General features: G+C 34.2%; 1 protein-coding gene across 1 annotated transcript in view; it reads right to left on the bottom strand.

Moving 5' to 3' along the window:
- Positions 1-26,756, bottom strand: part of LRP1B (LDL receptor related protein 1B) — a 1,450,575-nt gene that overhangs the window by 416,338 nt on the left and 1,007,481 nt on the right. Inside the window, exons 36-41 of the mRNA XM_057306380.1 lie at positions 23,047-23,181; positions 22,325-22,454; positions 5,582-5,708; positions 5,295-5,446; positions 4,875-4,999; positions 3,308-3,679 (exon numbers count right to left, since the gene is read on the bottom strand). Of these exons, the coding sequence (XP_057162363.1) occupies positions 3,308-3,679; positions 4,875-4,999; positions 5,295-5,446; positions 5,582-5,708; positions 22,325-22,454; positions 23,047-23,181 (1,041 nt within the window). The remainder of the gene's footprint in view (positions 1-3,307; positions 3,680-4,874; positions 5,000-5,294; positions 5,447-5,581; positions 5,709-22,324; positions 22,455-23,046; positions 23,182-26,756) is intronic.

The raw sequence follows: 26,756 nt of genomic DNA on the forward strand, positions 1-26,756 counted from the left end.
TAAAATGATGAATTTTAATTATTGTATGTGTATTATGTTTTATGCATTGTACATACTACCTAATTTTAAAAAAATTAATAATGTAATATACCAAAAACTATTAAGTTGTACACTTTTAATGGGTGAATTGTATATGGTATATAAACTTATCAATAAAATCTTTTTTTTAAACACTTCTTATCTTGGCAGATCATATCTTTTATTATTGGAGCCCTCCCTAGAACTCCAGCTTCATCTCACACCAATTCAGGCCACATAACCCACATTCTAATCATACCAAATGATATATGACTCTGTCTACCCTCTTTTTCATGTCTTTGTACCAAAAATTTTCTGAGCCTTGAGTCTAGAAGAGTAGTTTGGAAACTTCTTGATTTGAGAACTTTTACTGTCTTAAAAACTGTTGAGAGCTTGAGAGAAATTTTGTGTGAATTGCTATTCACCATATTATAAGTCTAAACTAAAAACGTTGTTTTAAATATATATTAATCTCTTTTAAAATAAAAATGAATTGATTGCATATTAATATAACTAGCATCTTCTAAGAAAATATCTGTGTTGTTTTAAGTGAGAAGAGAATATTGTTTTATAATTTTACAAATCTGTTTAGTGTCTGGATTACTAGAAGAGAGCAGGATTCAAACATCTACTTCTTCTTCCTACCTGTAATGTTGTTTTAATTGAAGTATGTGAAGAAACCCAGCCTCACATAGCTATGAAGTTGGAAGAGAGAGGAGTGTTTTAGTAGACTTTTCACATAATTCTGGACATTCTTTCACACTATACTAACACAAACAAGCAGTAGTTACTTAAAGGTTAGCTTCAGTGTAGAATCAGAAACCGCAGTGCTGAACTTTTTATACCCTATTACATTAAAATTCATTGGTCTATCCTACACTTTGAACGGATCATTTACCCATGCATGATTTTATCATGTCATTTGCAAAATATTGGTTCCCTAAGTTATGCATATCTGTTGACACATTTCATTATGCAATACCCCACCCCCCAAATCACTTCAGTAATATCACCACCCATCTCATCAGAAAAGCCTTTAAGCATTGGGAGGTTATCAAGCTCACTGTGCTTGATACAAGTCTTCCAGAATTCTAATTTTTACTTGAAAGCTTGATTTCTATTATTTGCAGCAGATATTGTAAGTTATTTTCTTTGTAGCGACAGACTCATTGTACTCATTCTTTAGAAAATGTCTGCCACATACCTAGGTCTGAATAACCATAGGCTGTCTGTTCTTCATTCTTTCAAGTAAAACATGGCGTTCCATAAAAGAAGTATGAACCCAAATAATCGCACAAACACTTGGTTTCCTTCAGGCAACCACTGCACTTCAGAATGCAGCAAAAGTGCCTTATGTGTATTTCATCACACAGAATATTAAAGAGATGTGTACTGAAGGATCAAGATTTAATAAAATAAAAATGTTTTACTCTCTTCAAGGACGTTCTTTAAGTGAAACTGGCTCTTTCTTTCCCAGCTGTTAACCAGCAGTGAAAAATACAATGACTACTAGTACAGTTTGTTGTCATTGCCTTGATTAGCACTAAGTTGCCAGCAGTTTAGTCACCATTGCATTTACACCACCAATGCAAATCTCAATACCATGGAAAAGGTAATTCTCTAGTATTATCATAAAAATAACTCTTAGACTCCTTGAACACACGACAGGGAACCCCAGGAAACCAAACTTGAAGACCACAGGTCTAGAATTATCCTTCTTCCTCTTCTCCTCCCCTATCTGGCCCAATCAACTAGTAGACTCCTATTGATCCTTTAAGTTTCCTCAACTCAGGTCAGTGGCCTCCATTGTGGGTACAATGTAAGCACTTCCAACTCTAAATTCTATCAGTCTAGAAAAACTGGAGGACCACAGTATTATAATCTAAACTTCACAGATATGTATTGAACCAATAAAAGTCAAATGTGTCTGAACTCTATGAGCAGTACAGTTACAGTTGGGTTGTTTCTCTCCCTCTCTCTCTCCCTCTCTCTCTCACACACACACACACACACACACACACACACACACACACACACACACAAGCCAAAATGGCATGTTGCCATGTTCTGGAAATTACAATTGGTACGAAATTATCAATAAGTATACTTAGAGAATAAAGAAATGAGAATGTATATTTATACAGGTGTATGTTTGAACTAATTTGGAAAAACTAAGTAAGTTTTGAATATGCAAATACTGGCCCACAAGAATGGCAGGCATAGCATGGAGTTGCTATGTGCAATAAAAAGTTTGACCATGTTTATATTTACATTTATATAAGTAAACATGCAGTAGGTGCTGGATCTCACTAGTTATCAAGTATATTAATATAAGTTGACATTTTTTACAAATTAGATAGTCATAGCCCATAAATTATGAATTTATTGTTGGAAAAAGTATGGGACAATAAACCTTTTCACACTCAGTTGATGAAAATATAAACTGATATGGTCTTTTTGGACAGAAATTTGTCCAGCTATAAAAAATAAAATAAACACCAATTGACTTTGCAATTCTATTTCTACGATTCTATGCTAAAGAAATACTCACATGTGTGATTAAGCATATTTATATGCACAAATGTTCATTGTAACATTGTAGGTAATGGTAAAATACCAGAAACAGCTTAAATGCTTATCAGAAGAAAAAGGTCAAATAAATTTTAGTACAGAATAGGAGTAGGCTTTCTAAAGAATGAGATAGAGCCTCATATACTGAAATAAATGCTTTTCAAGATATTTGAGAGTTTAAAAAAAAGCAGCTCAATAATGTATATAGGATCATTCAATTTTGTAATTACAAATGACATACACAGGTACATGAAAAAAATTCTGAAGGCATGACAGCTGTCAGCTATGGGTAAGTATATGGAATTGATGTTGCAGTGATGAGGCAGAAATTTCATTTTTAAATCCATGTTACTTGAATACTTTACAGTTAATTTAATAAACTAATTTGCAATTTAAAAAGTAATGAAAAGGACTGACCTCAAGCATAATTAAATTGGAAAAGTGAGGGATATATGAAAATCACATAGAGAGAAAAGAGGTTGCATGAGGAATATATTGAAAGTTCCATGATTAGAAACTAATAATCAAAATATACATACTGTACATGCTAAGAGGTAATTGCTTTGACTTTTGGTGGATCAGATAATATAGGTGCATTTTTCTTGAACACAAACTCAAAAAAATGTAATTGCTACATGCAATTACCACCCTAATTTCTCTGCTAGTGCAAATGATACTCATTTTTACCAAATTATTTTTTTAAAATTATTGTACTTACTCTCAACGATTACTTGTCTGTCTTCCCAGTTATCTTTAATAAGCTGTATATTTCCAAAGTGTGCATCACTGTAAAAGATTCGGTTGGTACCTTTTCTTCTTTGATTATAGTCAAAAGCCAAGGCTATGACATTCTTGAAATAATGTGGGTTCTCATATGGCCTTATCGGTGAATTTAAATTGGTTTCATCAGAAAGATGTATACTTTTTAATATTGTTCTCCCTGAATACAGCAAATAGCCTTCATGCCTTAGGCAAGTAACTCCATCCTCTGCCAAATATCCGTGGGCACAAGTGCAAGTTCTCCGAGAATTTCCTCGATAAAGACAGAGTTGCTGACATCCACCATTGTCTTTGGCACAAACATTGGTCCCTAAAGAGGAAAAAAAGATACATATATACACAAATATATATATTTGTGTTTTTCTTTTGTCTTTCAAATAATTTTTTCTTACAGAAATATTTTAAAAAATAATGTTGAATAGCCTGTCTTTTAATTCTTAATACTGGTCAATAAAAAAAATCACATACTTTCTAGTACTGATTTTTTTTTCATACCAGTTTAAAATCTTGGATTTCTCATTTCAAAGATCGCATTCTTCTGCTCCAAATACCGTTCAAATAAAAGCATTAAAAATTTTCCTCAATCAGCCAGTTAAGTGTATAACACTTTTTTGAAACTTGACGCTGAAATTGCAATAAGTTTTATGTATTATAATCTTTGGCACAAGTAACAATTCTCTCAAAACATGAAGTGAATTCACCAACAAACAGTGCACTGCTTTAAAATCTTGTCTATGAAATATGAAAGCTATCAAAGAAATTTACAGCTACAATGCACTGAACCTCCTAAGTGTATTAAGCATAAGTTTTTGCTTCAGTTTTTGAGTGAAGATGTAATATACTATTAAGATTTCTCCATCAGGCTAATTTTCCTCCATGAATCCATCATCAGCTCCAAAATTATTATACCTATCTTTGATATCAAGAAAATTAACTACAATTTATTTTAATGGACATTAATATGGATATTTAATGACATAAAATAGACATTTAATTTAATTGAGGTAAATTAAAAGAAATATCCAAACCACCATCTTATCAGTTTCAAAATACAAATTTTAAGGAAGTATTGACTTCCGAAATATTTCACACCAATAGCAAACTTATGAAGCCATAATCACTTTATATATCAAAATATAAAAAACCCAAACACGTATTTGTAGCTACTTTTTATTCTCTAATATCCTAATTGTGCTTTGTATTTTTTGTTGAATATGTATATATATCAAGATATTCTATATTACTTTGCTCAAGCCTATACTGAAGACATGTCAGGTATGTAACATGTCCATACAAATACACTGTTCTAGGCAAAAACATGCATGTATGAACTATTATATATGCATTTCATTAGGCTACTGTATGATTTTTGTAGGAAATTAGATGTAAAAGATAGAATTTTGAGGTTTTGGATTTATATAAGAATCCCTAACTTAAGTCCAATAAATGTTTAAAAAATAAGAGAGGAATAACATAAGATGTATCCATTATATAAGAGTGCTGACCTTTCTCTCTTACTCGGTTAAAGATTTTAACCTCCTTCAGGTTGACTCCAAGACCTGTTCTCATGGTTATGGTTTCTGTAGCATCATTCTTGTGGCCTCTTCTGATGGACCCGTTGGCATGTGCTCTGACAAGAAGTTGAACATACATGATCAACAATCTTTAAGTAATTCACATTAAGTCAGTTATTTAAACTGAAGATAACAGATGGCCAAGCAGAAGGGGAAAGAAACCAACTTTAGTCTGTGACACTGAAATGCTTGAGCTTGGAATAGCAAGAGTGCCTGACTTTCTGTGGAAATCACATGGCTTTGTGAGATCCTTTTTGTGACCTTGCTAAGAACTGGCTAATCCTACAAGGGTAAAGCAACTGGCACTGAAATAACATTTTGAGACTCAAATACTATGAAAAAATAAATTACCTGTCAGACCAGTAGATGTAAGCCCCAAAGACCGCAACTGAAAACATATCCACATTGCTCCCTGACAGCACCATCTCACGATTCCCTCCAGTCTCAAGGTCGATTCTTTCTATTTTATCTGTACGAGCATCACACCAGTACAATTTGTGTTCCTAAATATCGGTTGAAAAGTAATATTACAAGCTGTTTTGGACTAAGTGGTTTATTAAAAAAATAAGAGAACAGTATGAGTGGATTAATGCAAGTTGGCAGTTAATGCACTTTAAATACGTAAAAATCCAACACACCTCATAGTCAATGGAGATACCATTTGGCCATGCTATTCCCATGCTTACAAGGATAACCTTCTCTGAGCCATCTAAGCGAGCCTTTCCAATGCAGGGCATCTGTCCCCATTCAGTCCAGAACAAATAGCTGAAATGAAATTGTTGATTTAGAGTAATATGCAAATAAACACAAAAACACGTATTATTAATAATAAAGCAGAAACATCCATACCAATAGAACAAAAATAATACATTTTAGAAATCAATACACGTGTGTTTGTGTTTACAAAAAATAATTTCTTATTGTAAAAAATGTTTAGCTATGCATAGAAATCACAAGGATGGATTCTAAATTCCTCCAAAATACTTTGCTCATGCTACTCCCTGTCTGAAATGCTCTTCTCCAACCTGTTTGACTAATTTGCTCTTGTTCTTATTTCAAACATCATTTCCCTCAAAAATTCTTCTGTGTTCTGATTACTGGACCACATACTCTGCATGGATTAGAGTGGCAAATTTATAGTGTTACATTTCTTATATTTCTTTACAGTGTTATTTTTTACTAATGTCTTTTGCCTCCACTGGACAATAAGCTCAAGGAGGACAGTAATCTTTTCTCCTTTTCATTTACTAGGACAACTACAGCACTAGGAAATTAGGAAACTTTGAAAATAAAAATTAGTGGTGGATAAATATTTAATTTATTAATGCATACATGAATGCACTATAATTTCAATTCTGTCCAAGTACACTGCTAAATGTAACTATTCTAATTTGAATTTTGTAAGTTATCCTGTGAAGCGATCATAAAACATGGGTTCATACAAAAGCAGACATTCCTATTTTAGTAATCTCATAATGCAAAATGGAATATGGAAGGAAATGAAATACAGGAAGAAAATCCAGAGCATGCTGAAATAAAACAAGTCAAAAAAACTAAATGTAGAAAAACAGAAGGCAGATTATCTGTGCTTTTTTTTCACTCATTCATTCAGCATATGTAATATTTATATTTCAAATTTATATTACAATACAAAATGCAAGTTTTCAGATAAATAGGATTCACTCTTCTGAAGTTATGTCCACTGAAGTTTTTATTCAACTGTCAGAAAATAACAATGATTAGAATTTAGAAAAATATGGCAATCATTGATTCATTCAGGCAAAAACGGGTAGTATTCTGTGCATATTAGAATACATATATGAGTGATCATACATGAGAAAATGAGATTGCATATAGAAAAATCAAATCAAAGATGTGCATTCATATTTAGTATCCACTTAATGAACTTACTATTTATCCATAAAAAAGATACTTAAACTATGTAAAAATACATGTATTCCCTTTATGCATATTATTTTGATTTATTTTAAAAGTTGATTTTTTTTTCCTGAAAATGCTATATAAAATAAATGTGTTGGACTTTTACAACCAGATGAAAAGGAGGTGTGGCTAGAATTCCAAGTATATTAATCCTGAAGAAGCTTTCGTTCATATTCACAAGCTCTATAAATCAGAAAGGGAAATCTTTGTAGTGAGAAATCCAACTAATATTTTATTGGTTAGATCTAAGTTGATACAGGCATGAAAAAAAAAATCTATGCTTGCATTAAAGTTAAGAATTTTTAAAATTTTAATGGGGAGTCTCATTATATTAAAAAATAAATTAGATAACTAAGAGGCCAAATTTGTTGACCCATTTAACTTTTTAAGGAAAAATTTCATCATTAATAATGTGCCTAAAATGGCTAATCAGTCACTGTGTTAAAACGGCAAGGGATGTGACACTGAAGAAGGCATTGTGGGAGCCAGGACAGACAGGTGCTTATTTATTCAGTCTGATTCTTGTCATCTACTTTAACATACTCCAGACTTCAAATATGAAAGGAAATATGTACAATATACCTTTTATTTAATAATAATCTGCTTTCAAATGCACTAAGTGAATAATAAAAATACTATTTTGAGTGAGCAGGGCAAATCAGCCATTTACATATTGAAGCTCTAATTCTCACAGGTATGGAAACTGTGGCTCAGGAAGTTAATGATCCCCAATCGCACAGATGATAAGGAAGGGTCCAAGCCAGGAACTTCACTCAGGCTTTCTTAACCCAGGCCTGTGGTGTATGCTCTATGTTGTCTCACCAAATATAAATATAATACAGCAATATAATAATCTTATACCAAAAGTTATTTTTCCCTAGGTATAAGGAATAGAACAAAGATCTTCATACTTAAACATGCCATGAAAAAGGTCTTAGTATTGAGGAATAAGCCTCTCTTGTTCTTTTTTTCTCAAGTAGTCTCTGTTTATTTTAAATCTGCAATACTTCCATGCAGGAGTCTTGGATGAATGATAATAAATTTAAGAATTAAAATTATTCAAAATAAAATTGTTTTGAATACAGATTTTACCCAAGTTTTCCGTAGTGATTTGATAAATCATCATTATATATGAAGCCAAATCTGACTGCGGGAATCACTTTTACAGCTAAATAATTTATCAACCTAATAAAACTAAAAGATTCTATATACCTACTAAAATTAAGCAACATCTTATGAATGTCAGGAAAGGAGTAATTTATTTGCTCCTTAAACTGAAATTAAAAATAAAGAATTGATTGGGGCGCCTGGGTGGCACAGCGGTTAGGCGTCTGCCTTCGGCTCAGGGTGTGATCCCGGCATTATGGGATCGAGCCCCACATCAGGCTCCTCCACTATGAGCCTGCTTCTTCCTCTCCCACTCCCCCTGCTTGTGTTCCCTCTCTCGCTGGCTGTCTCTCTCTGTCAAATAAATAAATAAAATCTTTAAAAAAATAAAAAATAAAAAAAATAAAGAATTGACTAGAATTAGCACCTTGGGAATCTTTAGGGATTATAACTAAATGTAGAGAAAGAACACTAAGCTTATAAAACTGCAGGGAGAAACTTATGAATAATTTAAGATAGTAATTTACATAAATGTACTTGAGATAACTTTAATGAACATAGATTCTTTGTATCTAAATGTGATTTTTCACGAAGGGAAGAAATCAAAAGCCTTGTGTCTGGTTTTTGAAACCCCATGGAAATTAAGATTCAGTGACAGCATTACAGATTGATGTTGTTCCCATTTGAGTTCAAAATTCGCTGTAGTGAAATGGTTGTTGAGTTGTGTGATATAGTGAAGGAAAGTGCCTTTACAGTATCAGCTTGGTTAATCTAGCACTGAAAATACTTCTCAAGTTTATTCCAGACCTAGAAATTTTCAGAATCATAAAAATCAAATGCTGTGTTGTATCATTGAAGTTTTTCGGGAGAGTAATTTGTTCTAAACTGTAAATTCCCATAATTACAGAGGCTTGCGGTTACATAATTTAAAATCACTAAATTTAAAAAGGGACATTCAGAAGTGGTTTGAAGAATTATAAGAATAATGTCAGAAATCATCATAACACCAATATCCATACTGTCTTAATGAGACACTCAGAAGTTCTTGGCAGGAAAATGTGCAATGAATACATATTATGTTCCAATATTAGCATCTAATTAATTATTGACATTTGAATAATAGGTAAAATATTCCATTTGGTAGCATTGGAATTCCCAAAGTGCCCAAAAGTGTATTGAGTTTATCATATGACCATTGTACTGATACCATAATTACTTTACTTACAGGTACACTTAGGAAAACAAATCTTTTTCTCTCAAAATTAGTTAAAGCTCAAAAATATAGAAAATATTACAAATGCCCTTGTATAATTTTAATTTTTTTTTTTTTTGAGAAATAAAGCTAACATGAAAACAAAGCTTTGGCTTTGGTGGGGAAGGGTAAAAAGTGTGAGGTAGAAAGAAGAGAATAAGTCCAAGTTATTATAAAAGGAATAGGTTTAAATGTGATTCCTTTAGCTATAAGAACAATAATGAAAAGCAACTAATTTGAAGCAATCATTTTCTTTGAATTTAAGATTCTTTTTTTGACTGCTAAACTATCTCCTTTGAACATAGATCTGGGTTGCAATTTTTACAATAAACTCACCATTTCTTCCTATTCTTACACACTTGTAAGAGAGCATGCTTTATATACTTTATCAGATATGCTAAAGAAAGATGAGATAACCAAGTTTCCATGCTGGCACAAAAATGAAGATCATGTAATTCTTTTATAGGTAAATGCCTTGATTGAGAAGAGAATCAAGAATGTTATTCCCTCTGCCACACTGGGAGGTCAACAGTGTATTACTTTATCAGCAGAAAGAATAAAAAACCCAAAAAGGAACAAAACAAAAAACCCTACAAATTAACAATAGCAGCTAACCTTTATGTGAGCATGAGCTTTTATTTGACAAAAACTGCTTGTAACTTTCAATGTTAGCAGTTTCATCAGAATTACTTAAAACTCATACTTTGTAAGCCAGTGTGTCAAAGTCTCCATCTTTAGGCTACATGCAAATAACATGAAACTTTGAATACATTTCATGAATACATGAATTGACATCCTTCATCCCCTAGGAGGAAACGGTGTAAAGTAAAACCTTCTCTATTCCTGTGAGGGCTTCTTCACATTTCTTTTTTCTTCATTTAATGTGCAGTTTTGTTTTGAGAAAGCATTACATGCCAATCCCAAATCACTTTTCAAGTCCAGAATGTGTTACTACTGCTAAGAGGTTCCTGTGATATAAAAAGAACTCAGGCACAGATAGCAGAACATTTGCCAAAAGGAAGAGTCTAGAGACAGTATAACCTTGAACACTACTTCTCTTTTTTCTTTTTTGTCTGTGGTTTGGTGGATGATTCTCAAATGTATTCTCTTACTGCAGTCATGTAGTCACTTGACAAATTAATTAGGTACCTATTAAGTGCTAGCAGCGGATGACACCAAATGAAGTGGCCTTAGTGACCCTCATGAAACTCACTGTTTAATGGTAGAGGAAAATGGGCCAATAAAGAATTACCTAAAAAAAAAAAAAATGCCAATAGAAATACTTGAAAGTTGCTAGCCGTAAGTCTCTAAGTCACAAAAGTACAGGCTTCAACACCGAAAATGTGTGATGGTGAAAGAAGTTGTCATTTCTATAAACAATTCAGGAATGAACTCTTCTTTTGAGCCAAAATAAAGATATGGGCCATCTGGGTTGTTCTCTTTTTCTGTTTAAGCTTAAAATAATATTTATCATTTATTCTACAGGTCTTGCTCTGGTTTCTGTTATTCTTACATCAGATTCCTTCTTGATTCCCTAGTTTGCAATGTTGAGTGAAACAATTATTACGTGTATGCCCAGCCAATACTGGAGAAGTATCAAGAAAAATTCTTCACAAAGAAAAATATATTATGCATCTGTAATGCTATAGCATATTATGTTTACAGCTTGTATTATATTTAGTTATTTAATTAACTTCCTGCCTCATTGCACATCCTTTCATTTTAATAAATGTATATGTACATGTATGATATTACTTTGCTATTTACATGTTTCACAATGTTTTTCCTGAGTAAAGGGTTATATTTATTCATTTTTGGTTATCCGAAATATATAATATTTGGTGTGTCCCTATAATACAAATTTTTTCCTATGAAATATTTAATACCTAGATTCCTAGAGGCTAGACTCCTAATCATAAGCTGATTTAGAATTCTTAAAATATTACACAGAAATTTCCAATTTGTTTCATGACCTCTAACCTGTCTGATACATCAGTCATATCCAACCTACCCTGGATATTCCACATGAAAAGATACTGAGACAATTTCCATAGGTACATGAGAAAGAAAACTTTCAAACTCCTCTTTTACCCTTTCACCACAGTTTTATTAGTCAGATCCCTTAAAAAATCAGGGTAAGTTGATACATTTGTGTGTGGCTATTTCTGGTTTCCATTCAACATGGCTTTGGTCTGGACCAGAAGATCCCTCCTGTAGAGGGAGTTGGCATGACCTTTCTGGCCTCTCTTTCTCCTCCATCAGCCACAGAGCTACAATGATAGCCCAAGGCATCTTGATTACTTCCAGCCCTTCTTCCCTGCTTTTAGCAGGGAGGATAAGATCCAAGATTCATGTTTAGAGGTTAAGGAATGAAGACGAAGCAATGGTAAAAGATTAGGTAAGCAAAACCTAACTAGCTTTTTTTTCTTTTAACTTTTTTTTTTTTTTACTTCTTTTGTTGTTGTTGTTCAATTAGCCAACATATAGTACATCATTAGTTTTTGATGTAGTGTTCAACAATTCATTAGGTGTGTATAACACCCAGTGCTCATCACCACATGTGCCCTCCTTAATACCCATCACCCGGTCCTAACTAGCTTTAAAACAAGGGTGTTTGCAGAATTTTTGAGAAAATTCCTTGTGAAAAATAGTGTGACGCTTTCTTTTTTTCGTTATTATAGTTTGTTTATATGCCTCTCTTATTAGAGACCTGAAGAGAAAACTGCCTATAATTTGGGGCATGATTGTGGTGTTTCTGAGTTATTTGACCATCACGGTATCTTAATATTACATACTAACACCCTGATTCCACCATTATTTCAACTGAAACTAAATTTAAATCTACTTGTTTTTTATATGTGTTATCTTGCCTTAAGATAAAAGCATACTTTAGGATATGGTGTTAAGCTATGCTATACTCTTGCTATCTCAAAATATGTTAAACTATCATTCAAGATCTTCTGTATATTGTTAAGCATATTCTAAAAGCATATATATATATAATCAATCAAAGACCACTTGACAATATGTAGCTGTTGAATGCCAAGATCCCATATTAAGCTGAATCCTATGGAAAGAAACACTTTTCAGCAAGTTATTTAGGATCACAAAAATAAAAAGCCAGGTTAACAAAACAATGTACATCCTGGTGTCTTAAAAAAAACGAGTATTTGTGCTTCACTTAGAAATCATACACTATGTGAAATTAACAAACTTTTTTGGTATTATACGAGGTGACATACTGTGACTTCTATAGAAAGTCAGTTTTTACCATAAAAAATTATTACATTTCAATTTTTTTAAAAGGAAGCACTGCCTTACAAAAAAGTCAACAGAAGGAAGAAACTAATTTTTCAAGCTGAAGTAAATTCATACATGCTTTCTATTTTGCATTTGGCTACATTTTAAAAGACTTCAAGTCACCATTGTTCAGAATAGGCTTCATGCACACTTTTCAAGACACATTTATATCTTGGATTCAGCTAATTTACTCCATCATTGTTCACCTTTTACTTTGGCAATGTTACCTGACATGTTTTAACTTCAAATGGAATATGAAAACTCTGTACTTTATTCATATGATATGAATTTTGACACCTAAATGTCTATGTAATATTACCTGGAAACTAATGTTTCAATAAACATTACCTGAAAATCAGCATAGCATTTAAAAAGGTGTATCAATTCTTAACTATAAATCCTGAAAAAATATCTATCCATGTGACTTAATTAATATTTAAGAAATATTTTTAAGAAGAAGTGAGGGTATGGAGGTAAATAATATTTGAATTACTGCTACATATTTCAACGGTTCCTTGTTTTGCGGATTAAAATGTAAATTTTGTTTTGGTGTGCTCAAAATTAGGAAATCAAAAATATTTAATGAGATCCTCCAGCTGAGTCTGTGCTGAGCTCACAGTTGCAATGGAAAGAGATGGGAAATCTAAGAGACATCTGGAGACAAGAGATGACAGGAGTTAGTGACAGATGAAAAACTACAGAAAATCTAAAGTAAGTTTCAATCTTGTCAGGACAAAAAGACATACCATGGTTAGGAAAAGAAGTCAGAAGACTAAAGGTAGGAGGATATGTTGAATTTCTGTGACAGTGGACATTCAAACAAAGATTTTCTAAAGAAAAATGGAAATATAAGTAAAGGAATGAAGATAAGATTTTGGATGCAATGCAGTGATTAATGTAAAAAAAAACATGAAAATGTGTTTTGAAGGATAAATATATCAAGAGAGGGAATGGCCTACAAAGACATACATGAAGAGAGAGAAGTGCAGAGGAGATATATGTAGGGGGTGAGAGAGAGCAAAAAGAACTCAGAGAAGGTAACAGAGAAAATAAATTCTTGAATGGATAATCAATGGAGAAATATGTCAAAGAGAAGGCAAATGGTGTGAAATCTAAAAAAAAAAGTCTCTGAATTTGGCTATGGATAAATTTTACAATTCTGGAAGGAACAGAACTTCTCTATTCTAAGAAGTTGAGAAGTAAACATGCGCAGAGAAATAAGACACTGTTTTTTGAGGGGGGGTTGTTTTTTTTTGTTTTTCAAATGAGAGAGATCTGATCCTATTTGAAAAACAAAGGGAAAGGCTTCATTGAAAGGAACTGATTAAAGATGACAGAAGAGTTACTGCTTGAGATACCTGAGAAAATTAAAGTGGAGATTTAAGTAAGAAAGAAAACTTTCTCTGAGGTTATACTCACTTATTTTAAAACATTCACAGCAAAGATTCATAATTCACACATCCCACTTTCCCATACCATATCATCTCTATCACAATTAACCAACGAATTTATTTAATTGCTTTACTACTCACTGAAAACTTTGCCATCTTCTCCCTCCACTGCTGACATTCTTAGGGACTTCATGACCCATGTTGAGGACCTGTGAACATCTCAACTCATGTTCACCTCATCTGTTCCAGGGACCTATATTCCTCCTTTGCCTCTGCCTTACATAAGCAAGGCCACACACCCATCTTAATCACCACATGGGACTGTTCTATTTCCAATTTTACCAAATCTGAAATCATCGCTTAACTTACAGAGTTGTCTTGGTCGTTCATGTCCTCATTCCTTACTCTGACCTTAACCTGCTGCTCTTGGTTTCCATGATTCCATCACTAACTTCAAGACCTCAGCTCCTGACCAGCAACTCACTACATTCCATTACAATCCAACTTTGAATCTGTCACCACCTGCTCCCTTTCTCTCTCTCTCTCTTTTTTTCTTCTGGCTACTGCTAAGGTGTTGAATATTACTACTCAAGGTTGTAGAAACATACTAATTAGATTCTAGAAATCCATCCCAGCGAGATTCATGTTGCTTTAAGTCCTTCATATTCTATTCACCCCAATAGTTTCAGCAAAACTATCCATTTAAAGCTGCTAACCTTACTCCTATGACTATCACCTATGAGCCTATGAGTTTCTTCAATGTCACTAATTTTAATTGCTAAAATATATTTTATTTTGCATCCTGTTTCTTCCCTCCAACTCCAAAACTAGAAGGGGGAGAGAAATTCCCCTAATTCAATCCTCCCACTTAAATTTACCTCATTTAATCCTTTCAATAACCAAAAAGGACATAGGCATGTGAGATCAAAATATTTCAAAAGTTCTCAAAAGTAGGAAACATCAAGCTGGAGTTCCAAACTGTAGTGGACACTGTTGGTGCGCCACCTAGACACCCTCAGATCTTGTTTCCTATTTCTATTATCGCTAGTGCCCAGCTTCTGTGTCCTTTGTCTCTAACAGTTCCCACAGGCACTTTTCTTGAGAGGACAGGAACTAGCAATTCTTCTTTTACAAGCAATGCTGAGAGTTAGAAATCGTGGGAGTATAGGTCTCCCAGAGGTTGCCTTCATCCAATGAATGGTTGGGTGGGAGTTTGAAAGCCAAACTCCCTTGCTCTCAAGTGAGGTTTACACTCCAGAGCTCCCAAGTAATCAGTTAAGACCTGGACTTTGCTCACAGTTGAACATTTGTTTGGTCTCTTCTCCTTTCCTATCCTGCTTCTCTTCCATTTCCTGAATTGAATTCTCATTCCAGGATCTGTTTCTAGGATACTTAATGTAAGACGCAAACTTTGTCCACCTGCTTTCTGGTCCCCTATTCTGCCTGCCCCACCCTATTGCTTCTTCCTTGTCCAAGTTCCTCCTACATCCCCTGGAATTTGCCTTTCTGCCAGTTTCTTCCCCTCTGCCTATGAACATGTGAAGTACCCCCTGACTCCTGCACTTAGGAAAAGTTCCTCCATACCCTACTATCTTCTCAACCTTTTTATTGTTCCCTCTTTCCCTTCGTTGTCCAATTTTTGTCACTGTAGATGAAATATGCTAATTCTACATTCTAATTATCTTTCATTTATTCATTCTTTATATTTGGCTTCTGTCTTTACCAATTTCCTGAAATTGGTATCATCCTGATCATCAACTACATGTTCTCATCCTTGCTTTAATCTCTCCTAAGCTCTTTACTGCTGGCACACTCTTCTCCCTGGAAATGTCTTCCCTTGTCTTGATGATAGAGTAATTTTCTGATGACTTGAAATGCCCACTTCTCTTTCTCTTTTGCCTCATTGTTGATTTTCTTTTTCCCCTCTCATAATCATTCCATCCCCTAACTATAAACATTCTCCATTTTTGTCCTTAGACTTCTTTTTTTTCTGTACTCTTTCATGGGTAATCTCATCCACTACCATGGTTTATTGCAGAGTTCTGAACTGTTGGAATAAACCAAAGTGACTTTATATTTATCCAACTCCAGATTGCATATACTCTGCTGAATATCTTTTTTCCAGAACATGCTATCTCAGGAAGAATCCAGGACTTCCAAGACAATTTTAGTTAAAAGAAAAAAATAATATTGTTAAGATTAATTTTTCAGGCATAAAAGACGATCTTTCTAAATCCAAACTGATATTTCATATGTATTTTAAAATTTTTCCCTCTCTCCAGCTTCGATCAGACTCCTGATGGCCTGAGGACTTGCAGTGAGAAAGTGACTTTTTTCTTTTCTTTTCTTTTCTTTTCTTTTCTTTTCTTTTCTTTTCTCTTTTCTTTCTTTTCTTTTCTTTTCTTTTCTTTTTTCTTTTCTTTTCTTTCTTTTCTTTTCTTTTCTTTTCTTTACATTTCTTTTTTCTCTTTCCTTTTCTTTTTCTTTTCACTTACTGCTCTTTTCTATTTATTTTAGTCTCCCCTTTATATATTTGCCTCTAGCTCTCTCCATTACTTGGCTTGAGGGTAAAGAAAGAAGCCCCTCCCCCATAAGACTCTGTCTAGGATAATAACTATTTCTAAGAATTCCCTAATTTAAAAAATGCTACAGTTTCAATAAATTCTCATTACACTTCTAACCATTGCTTATGTGGTGTCTTTGAGGCCAGAAAGAAGGCTTAGGAGAGAGCGTCTGGGACCATTTTAGATTCCCCTTGGTAAAGTGGAGAAGGTGTTCATGGCAATTTCTTTAATATGTGAGGAATGGTATTGCCTATTTTATGGTTCCAAGTTATCCCAGCTACATCATGGCTCTTCCCTATGTAGCTATACTCTTGCCAATGGCTTTTGCTTTGCCATTACCAATGCTTTGATTATTCTATCTCTTCTTCATATAATATGTTCCCACCACATCTCAGAGACCCCTTTTCTTGAAGTCTTCTCCATAAAACCTCGACTAAGCATCACCATTGCTGTTACTACCCTCACTACGATTACCTACTCTGATTATATGTAATCTCTTTTCTTAAAATTCAATGTAACTTTATAAAGATCTTACAGAGGGGCGCCTGGGTGGCACAGTCGTTAAGCATCTGCCTTCGGCTCAGGGCGTGATCTCAGCGTTCTGGGATCGAGCCCCACATCAGGCTCCTCTACTAGGAGCCTGCTTCTTCCTCTCCCACTCCCCCTGCTTGTGTTCCCTCTCTTGCTGGCTGTCTCTCTCTGTCAAATAAATTAATAAAATATTTAAAAAAATAAAGATCTTACAGAAATTATGTTAACATGAGATTTAGAGATGAGATTTAGGCTTGAGTCATACTGATCTAGTCTTTTCATACCTGAAAATGGATCTCACGTTATAATATGAAACTATTACTTTAACTGAAATTTTGTATTTGTTTAAACAGAAACTCATTGTGAAAAGAAGCAGCATCTTATTTTTATACTATCATACTTAACAGTGCCTACCAGTGTCTCTCACACAGTAAGCAGTCTTATTTTGTCAAGATGTACTGAACTGAAGGCTGAAGAAGAGATGGAGATGCCCTGACATGACCTTGCACACAGTGTGCTGCACTCACTGAATGTTTTTTTAATAAACTGACAGAAAGTAGAGTCTATGTGGATCCCTTTGCCTGATGTTCTCAATCATTCTAGAGAAGAGTAGGTATGTTTTTATGCTAAGACGGCTATGGAGATATAAAAAGAATACTTAAAGAAAAGAAGACCTGGAACAACAACTTGAGGTCGTATACTAGGTTTTGACAAAAAATGAAAAAGAAAACTACAGATTGGCAAGTCACAGCAGCAAGAGGCCTGCTAAACTGAACTGCATGAATCTATAATAGGCCAGGCACAAGACACTTTCGATCATACAAATGAAGTGTTGGGCTTATTACAAATACAAGGGGAAGAAATTCTCTATTAGAAAAACTCATTTCCTGTGTATCTCTGGGACTTCATAACATTCAAATTATATTTGCTCCTACCATTAGAATAATCATCCACAATACAGCAATTGATCAAGTTTTCTCTATTGAGGCGATAATGATTTATTGCTTGATTATAAATTATACTTTTTTATTTAAAGATTTTTATTTATTTATTTGACAGAGAGACAGGCAGCGGGAGAGGAAACACAAGCAGGGGGAGTGGGAGAGGAGGAAGCAGGCTCCCAGCGGAGGAGACTGATGTGGGGCTCGATCCCAGAACGCTGGGATCACGCCCTGAGCCGAAGGCAGACGCTTAACGACTGAGCCTCCCAGGCGCCCCATAAATTAAAATTTAAAAAGAGATTTTAAAATACCATCACATTGGAAGAGTACATTTTTATTTTTAAGTTTATGAGTGTGATGTAGACATATTCAATTGAGCCATTTGTTATATTCTAGGAATTAAACAGAAGCACACCCTCCCTTCACAGTCTTAATATATAAGGGCATACACACGGTTGTAGGCAAGGGGCTCTACAGGGGAAGGGGAAGTCAGACCCAACTCAAAATTATTTTATAAGCCTCCCCTCTCCTAATTTTTTCCTAGCATTTTCTCATTATGGCTTATCCTCTTTTACTTACATTTTTAACCTTTAAATTTTCAGTGCAATTTTATCCTGAAACTGTTAAAACTGTTTTCTTGTATGTTTGAAAGTTTTGGTTATTAATTTTTGTAACGTTTACTAATATATGTGTGCATGTGTACTATGTAACACACACATGCATATGCATATGCATATACTGTAGCATGATTTTGGAGTTTAGAAAAACCTAACTCTCCCACATATCCACTTGAGAGCAGACTAATATTTAAAAGAGCTGACTCAGTTTCCTTATCTGTTAAATGGAGGAAATAATATTACTCTAGGTTTGTTGTGAGCTTTTAAATAGATTGATAGGGTAATAGAATTCCTGGTATATTAGATATAGGGTATATGAGAGAGACACCAAAGTTCATACCAAGTGTTTTGACCTAAGCAACTGAAATAACAGAACTGGCATCAACTAATGGAGGACTCATAATTGTAGAGAACGATTCAGTTTAGTTTTGAACCTGTTAAGGTTAAGATTTCTGGTGGATCTCCTTTTGGTTATCTTGCTGCTAGCAAACCCCTCCAAATTTAAAGGCTTAAAACAACAATAACTTAATTGCTTCTACATTTGTAATTTGATCAGAGCTCAGCAGGAACAACTCATCCCTTCTTCACATCCACCAAGGTGCCATGAAGGGTAAGGTGACATAACAGCTAGGGACTAGAATCATTTAGATTCACTCACTCAACATATCTAGTAACTGGTGCTGGCTGTCAGCTCGGACCTTAGCTAGGGTTGTTGGCTGAAACACCTACATTGGCCCCTTCATGATGTTGCTTGGCTTCCTCACAGCAGAGTGGCTGGTTTCTAAGAATGTCCCAAGAGAACCATGTAGAAGTTTTATTTTCTCTTATGATAAGCCTTAGATTTTACATGGTATCACTTCCATAATCGTCATAAGCCTACCCAAATTCAAGCATGTGGAAAAGATGCTCCACTTCTCTGTTTGGAAGAGTCAATATCACCTTTTAAGAAGAGCATGTGGAATGGCAGATATTATTGTAATCATCTTGGAAAATAAAATCTGCCACAGATTTGTAATCGAAAATGTTAAAGAAGTAGTACATAACATAAAAATCTAGAGCTTAGAGTGAGGTGTGGTCTGGCTAACAACATTTTATAGTCTTTAACATTTAGGTGGGATGAGACTACCAAAGAAGAGAATAGCACCAAAGACTGAGTCCTGGGAACTCCAACATTAAGGTGTCGAAGAGAAAATGAACTAAGAAAGGAGAGCATGTTGGAATGACTAACTGAAATGGAAAAATCAAGAGAATTGGTTTCCTTCCTCCTCATAATGTCTCTTTGAAATCCACCTCCTCAAGGTCTACCTTAGTAATCGAAACTGAGTTTGTTGTGTATACTGTTAGGTCTGGGACCTTATACCAGCCCATGTGATGAAACATAACTTGTCTAAATATGTCAAAACAATCTCTTCCCTTTGGCTAGTGACTAATCTAAGGATGGGCATGTAACCCATTTCTGGTTAAGGGATAACAAAGGAATTGACATAAGGGTGTTTTTCTTCTCAAATACAATCTAGCAAGGAAAAGCTGTTTTTATCCTCTCCCCTTCTTCTTAAGTGTAAACATACTCCCTGATGATATATGAGGCATGTTGTAACAATGGGACCATACCACCAAGTCTAAGACAGACTATAACCTAGTAAAGATAACAGCTGGAAAAAACAGAAAGGAAAAACTCCTATAGGCTTACACTCTATAAATTTTTGCATCCAAGAACATTCTTAACCAATGCAGGTTTTTAAATTTTTACATCGTAATCTTAGCTTGAAGTGTGACAAATTGGAGGTGTTATATCTTTCTCCTATATTAACCTTCTTTGTTTCCTTTTTCACTGTACTAATACAATGACTTAACTTTATAGCATTTGTCAAGAAACTGAAGCAAATGATGATATAGGAAAGCCTACATACAACATAAAACAAAAAGGAAAGTTTGCAGATTTTCACGAGAGCCGATTTGATGTTTTACATAGATTGACTTCATTCTAAATCAGCACTGCGGGTCACTTGTCCACCCCTCCAAAAGGAAGAGGAGGCCTATTAACATAAAAATATCCGCCCTTTAAAAACAAACAAAAAACTCTGAAGTCAAATCATACTAGCAATGAAAGAAACACAGTGGTGGCAACTTATATAAAGTTTTATAATAGGACTACTTCTATATTATTGGTTAAGAGAAAAGCTGTTATCAGTCAGCATTTTATTCTTTACCAGCCACTGTACCAGGCCCTGGGGATAGAGAAATAAACCAAACACACATGACTTCTCTCCTCATAGTACAGTGAAGAATGGAGACATCATCCAGTCCCAGTGAAAATAGAGATACTAAGCAAATAAATATAAGCAAATAAGCAAATATTAGTGCACAGAATTTATATAAAAAAATGAAAGTAATGAGAGTACTAGGTATTTTGGTATCATAGAATAGAACAATCTAATCTGTTTACAGAGGCAGGGAAGGATAAATAAAATTTAGCCAAGTAAAAGTAGGAAGAAAAACACTGCCGATAAAGGAAAGTCGTTGTTCAAAGGGTAGGAACCAAAAAGAATAAGAAATATCTGAAAATATTCTTAAAACTACTTAGCCTAGCAGAGATTGAGATACCAAAGAGGCAGTAGCAGGAGTTTGAGTCTGAATATTTACATAAGGCAGGATTAAGAAGGATCACAACAGGGGTGCCTGGATGGTTCAGTTGGCTGAGTGACTCTTGATTTCGGCTCAAGTCATGATCTCAGGGTGGTGATCTCAGGGTCTGTGAGATCCTGCCCTGCATTGACCCCTGCAGTGAGGCCCATATTGGGCTCCTCCCTCAGCATAGAGTCTGGCTGTCCCTCTCCCTCTGCTCCTCCCCCACCTGCTCACGGTCTCTCTAAAATACATACATACATACATACATACATACACATAAATACATAAACAAATAAATCTTAAAAAAAAAAAAAAAGAAGGATCACAACAGAAATTTTGGCCTTTACACAAAAGTCAATGGGGATCCCTCAAAAGGATTTAAACAAGATTATATTAAAAGAAAAAAAAATTCACTGTAACCTTTAACGATGTTAGGAGATGAATTGGGAAATTATTGCAGTGTTGTATGTGTAAGATAAGAACAGATTTAATTAGAGTGGGAGTTGCAAAGATGGAGAGTAGTAGATTGATAATATTTAGAAAGGAAATATTAACAGAACTTGATGGCAGATTGAATTCATTTCAGTTTTAGGTATGTACAGTTTGAGTGCCTATGAAATATCTAAATGGAAAAATGAAGATGTCAAAAAGGCAGGTAGACATATTTACCTGGAACTCAAAGGAAAAAAATACAAAGCTTGGGATGAATATGTTGTTTTGGTAATCATAGACTTATAAATGGAAACTGAAGCTTTAGAAATATTGAAGAATGAGGCTGGATATCAGCCATTCAGCAAATAAGTGAGTACTCATTTTGTAAAAAGTTGTAGGGTAGAGAATTGAGAATCTAGAAATATGTTGGTGTACTTACTTGGATTTACACATACATTAAAGAACTGCATAATAAATATAGCCCCATTAAATATATTCTGAAATATACATCACAGAGTGAAAATAAACTTTTTTTTTTTTTTGCTAGGTGAAATATTGAGTTTCATTTCAAACATTATAACTAAAAATAAATATTAATATGGACATATGGATTTTTTAAAAATGAAACTTAAGAAAACTCACTTAAAACTCAAGATATATGTAAAGCTTAAAATTACCCTTTCTCTGGATGCACAGCTATAGATCTTGGTTGATCCAGGCCTTGGGAAATAATTACATAACGGAAAGAGCCATTGAGTCTTGCAACTTCAATTAAGTTGAAACCATGATCTGTCCAATATATGTTACCTAGGAGAAATACAGATGTGTTTATAATATGGTTGTGAGAAAGAAAATTATTTATTAGTTATAGCTAAAATTAACTTTCTGAGCATTCACATAACTATCAAGAAATCATTTACTTCCTATATTTTTTTAATGTGTCCACTTCCTAAGCGGAAAGCTGTAAATAAACTAATATGCAAATACTTCCCAATCTCACACATCTACAGTTTAAACCATATAATGATACATGTACACGTTAAAAATAAATTGAAACTTCTCTCACCCAAAGAAGGGATCTATTTTAACTTTCTACTGACCCCAGGCAAGAGAGAACTTCTAACACTTTTGTTTACCTGCCTCACAGTTCCCAGGAGATTTGGGCAAAGTTAACACTACATAATCTACTTCTGCATAAAAGCACTTGTCTAAAGACTCAAAGGCATTAGAAGGAATGAAGCCAAGAGCAAAAGAGACTATCCCTGGGGCTAGAAGTAAAAAAAAAAAAAAAAAAAAAAAAAAAAATTGTTATGAGTTGGAAACAGAATTTTTATGAAGGAGATTGAGACCCTAACAAAATAGGTACAAAATGGGAACAGAAAAAAACCATGGATTATACCAGCAATCCAGTCAATAGCTATCCCCTCCACTCTTCCCAAGCCATTGGTAATGATATCTTCTTTCCAAGTCTGATCTCTTTTAGCTCGGCTAATTTTATTGAAGCCCATGTCTGTCCAGTAGATGGTATCATTTTCTATGGATAAGACAAAAAGAAAAAAACAAAAAAAACAAAAAAAACAAAAAAAAACATACACATACACTATAAAAGGTATCGATATATTATTAGGATCACATTGCATTAATATTTTGGGGGTTATCATCCTGGGTATACTAGGGTATAAATATTCTTCAGGACAGTTTACTAACACAAATAGCAAGAAAGATATTAAAACAACATGAAAGAACCTAGTCAAATGGTTTTTTAAAAGTACTTTTGAAATAAATGTGGAAATGACCTATCACATCCTTGATTATTTTTTCTTCATTTTTCTACTCATTTAACTCAATAAATACTTATTTCACATTACTTTGCAATCCTGATATCAAACCATGCTATTTTGGACCACAGTTTTTCTCTTCATACCTATACCTGTGTCTGAGTTCTCTAAATGTAAAAAGAATACTACTGGAGATAATCAACAAAGTCTCAAAGTAGAGAGAGAATGGAAAGAAAGATTTCAACTATACCAAGAGTGTTTTAAGCATAAGGTCATTCAAAATGTATAAAGTCTTAAAAATGCCCTAGCATTCAATTATTCCTTCTGAGGAACTAGTTTCCCAAATGTCAACTACAAACCCCTTAAATTATTTTTCAAACTCTGATTGTACAAATGGGCTTAAGAATACTTGAAAAATGGCTCTATGCTATTGCAGAGTCTTTAAATAACAGTGCTTTTTGAATATTTGAATGAAAAATGTGTCAAAAGATTATAAATGAAATATATTATATGTGCATGCATACGCATAAAGGGTAGCAATTATAGACCAATGATTTTAAATATAGCCACCAGAAAGACACTGGGGACAAATCATTAAATAATAAATTTGCCACCAACTAAGTAAGTTTTTGTGTTGTGACCTACGTGGCCATTTGAAGAACAAATCCTTTAAGACCAATATAATTTCCGTCTGGCACAGTGACAGACTATGGAAATAAAGAAAAAGCAATTAGTATAATAAAGCCATTTATCAGTAAGTTTTGAGATTCCATTTCAAGTAAAATATAGTCTAAATTCTTTTGCTTGATTGAAAAAAGATTCCAAAACCCCCTTGTTCTCAAGAATGGTAAGTCAAATACATAATCGTTTGAAGCAGAGTAGATACCATTTTCAAATATATGTCTGGAAAGCAAGAATTTGTTTGATTTTTTCCAATTTTGTTAAATTATTAGTTAACATTTGAAAGAGTGAATCAATGAACAATAAACATTATTTTTGAATCAATACTAAGCATATGTCAAATCCAAATCTCTTCCACAAACATTAGACCCATGTATCTAACTGCCTACTTTGTATCTCCACTTGTATGTAGAGAAGGCAATCTTGGTATACAAAAGACAAATTCTGGATTTCTACGTGGAACACTCTCTCTTGCAGTCTTCCACATGGCAACTCTACATGCCATGATGGTATGATGGATGGTATCCCCATCCTTTGTTTTTTGGGCTAAAAACCTCATATTATCCTTGATTACTTTTTCTCAAACTTCACATCTAATCCATAACCCAAATACTCTAGTGTTCAATCTATCACCAAGCATTTCTGGTTCTTTTTATTCTTCTTTCAAATCATATCCATCATCAAACCACTTCTCACACTCTCTACTACTTACAGTGCAATCCAAACTACTATTAACTCTTGCCTGAAGCACAGTTGACTCTTGAACAACCTGAATTTGAACTGTGTGGGCCCATTCATACATGGATTTTTTTTTCAATAAATATACTGAACAATATTGATATAGTCACTGACAATTTATCTCGTAGGCAGATGATGTAAACTTACAGCATCAATAAACTCAGTAAAGTATTTCTTTATTTTGAACGTATTTCTCTTACGATTTTCTTAGTAACATTTTCTTTTTTTACCTTGCTTTATTCTAAGAATACAGTATATAATACATAGAACATACATATAAAATATGTAAGTAACTGTCTATGTTATTGGTAAGGCTTCTAGTCAACACTAGGTCATTAGTAGTTAAGTTTTAGGGGAGTCAAAAGTTATATGCAGATTTTCAACTGCGCAGGGGTCAGTGCCTCTAACCCCCACGTTGTCCAAGATCAACTACATTGCAATTAGCTTTCTGACTTATTGCCCAGCTTAATTTTTGCCTCAGTACTCTCCTTTCCTCCCCAGTCCTTTCTCTGTTTAGGGACTATTGTTACCCTTTTAAAGTAAACAAGATCATTTCTCTCTTCTCAAACTCTCTAATCATTTGTCATCTCATTCAAGGTAAAAGTAAAGTTCCTTCCCATGACCTTCAGGATCTACCCACACCCTTCAACCCTCTCTCACCAGACAACCTTCCACTCTCCCCCTCACTTATCATCTCTGGTAACAGACCTTTCTTTGCCTATCACAAACCAAATACTATCAGTCTAAGGTTCTTTACTCTTTCTGTTTGGAAGCTCTTCCCTCAGATATCTGCACACCTCTGTCTTAGCTCAAATATCCCCTCCTTCTTACTGAAACTTTCCCTGACTACTCTGTAAAAAATTATTTCCTTGACATGCTCTACCCCACCTTACCAAACCACAGCATTTATTACTGTCAAACCCATTATATATTTATTGGGTTGTTCTTCAGTGCCTGTCTTATCTCATAGAAATGTAATCCCTGTGAGGGATGGGGCTTTATTTTGTTCACTGGTTTATCCCTGGCTCGTAGAATAATAATACCTGGCGCACAGTAAGCTCAAAGTAAACATTTGGAGAATAATGAATAAATGTGATATGCTATACAAAGACTGGCTGGAAGGGGATACAGGAAGACACAGTTTTATCATGAGAAACTTTATAAGCTCAATAAGGAGAAGATACGTGCGTAAAATAAAAGACTAACAATTCACGATAGTGTATCATGAGCAGCATATAAGTAGTACAGGCAAGTAATTTTGCAAGAGTTCAAAGAAAACATTCACAACAATCTTCACAAGTATTAGAAAAAATACCCTATTTTGTATGGGAATCTTACTTTTGAATTACCCTCTAATAGCTCTGCCAGGCTGCAAACTCCTGTTTCATATAAACAGGAAATATTCTTTCTCACATACACCACTACATCTCCCATATACTTTTATTATTATATTGAGCTGAAATTGGGGCTTTACATTTCTTCTTAGAAACAAACTGTGGGAAGAGTGCCTGGGTAGCTCAGTTGGTTAATGTCTGACTCTTGATTTCAGCTCAGGTCATGATCTTAGGGTCCTGGGATCGAACACCAGTTCGGACTTTGTGCTCAGCTTGGAGTCTGCTTGGAATTCTTTCTCTCTCTCCCTCTGTCCCTCCCCCCCCACTCATGCTCATTCTCTCTAAATAAATAAGTAAATAAAATCTTAAAAAGAAAAAAAAAAGAAAAAAAAGAAACAGAATGTGAGATAATTCATAGGTAGGGATTGCAACTGACCCAACTTTAACTAATGTAATCAGATGTGTAGTAGACACTTCATGAATATCCATTTTGTGGATAATAGATTAATTTGTAACACTGAGGCTATCTCTAAATGGTCAGGCCCACTAGATCAAAGCACTGAGGACTGAGAATTTTC

The sequence above is a fragment of the Ursus arctos genome, unplaced genomic scaffold, assembly GCF_023065955.2.
Source record: "Ursus arctos isolate Adak ecotype North America unplaced genomic scaffold, UrsArc2.0 scaffold_1, whole genome shotgun sequence".
Classification (NCBI taxonomy): Eukaryota; Metazoa; Chordata; class Mammalia; order Carnivora; family Ursidae; genus Ursus; species Ursus arctos.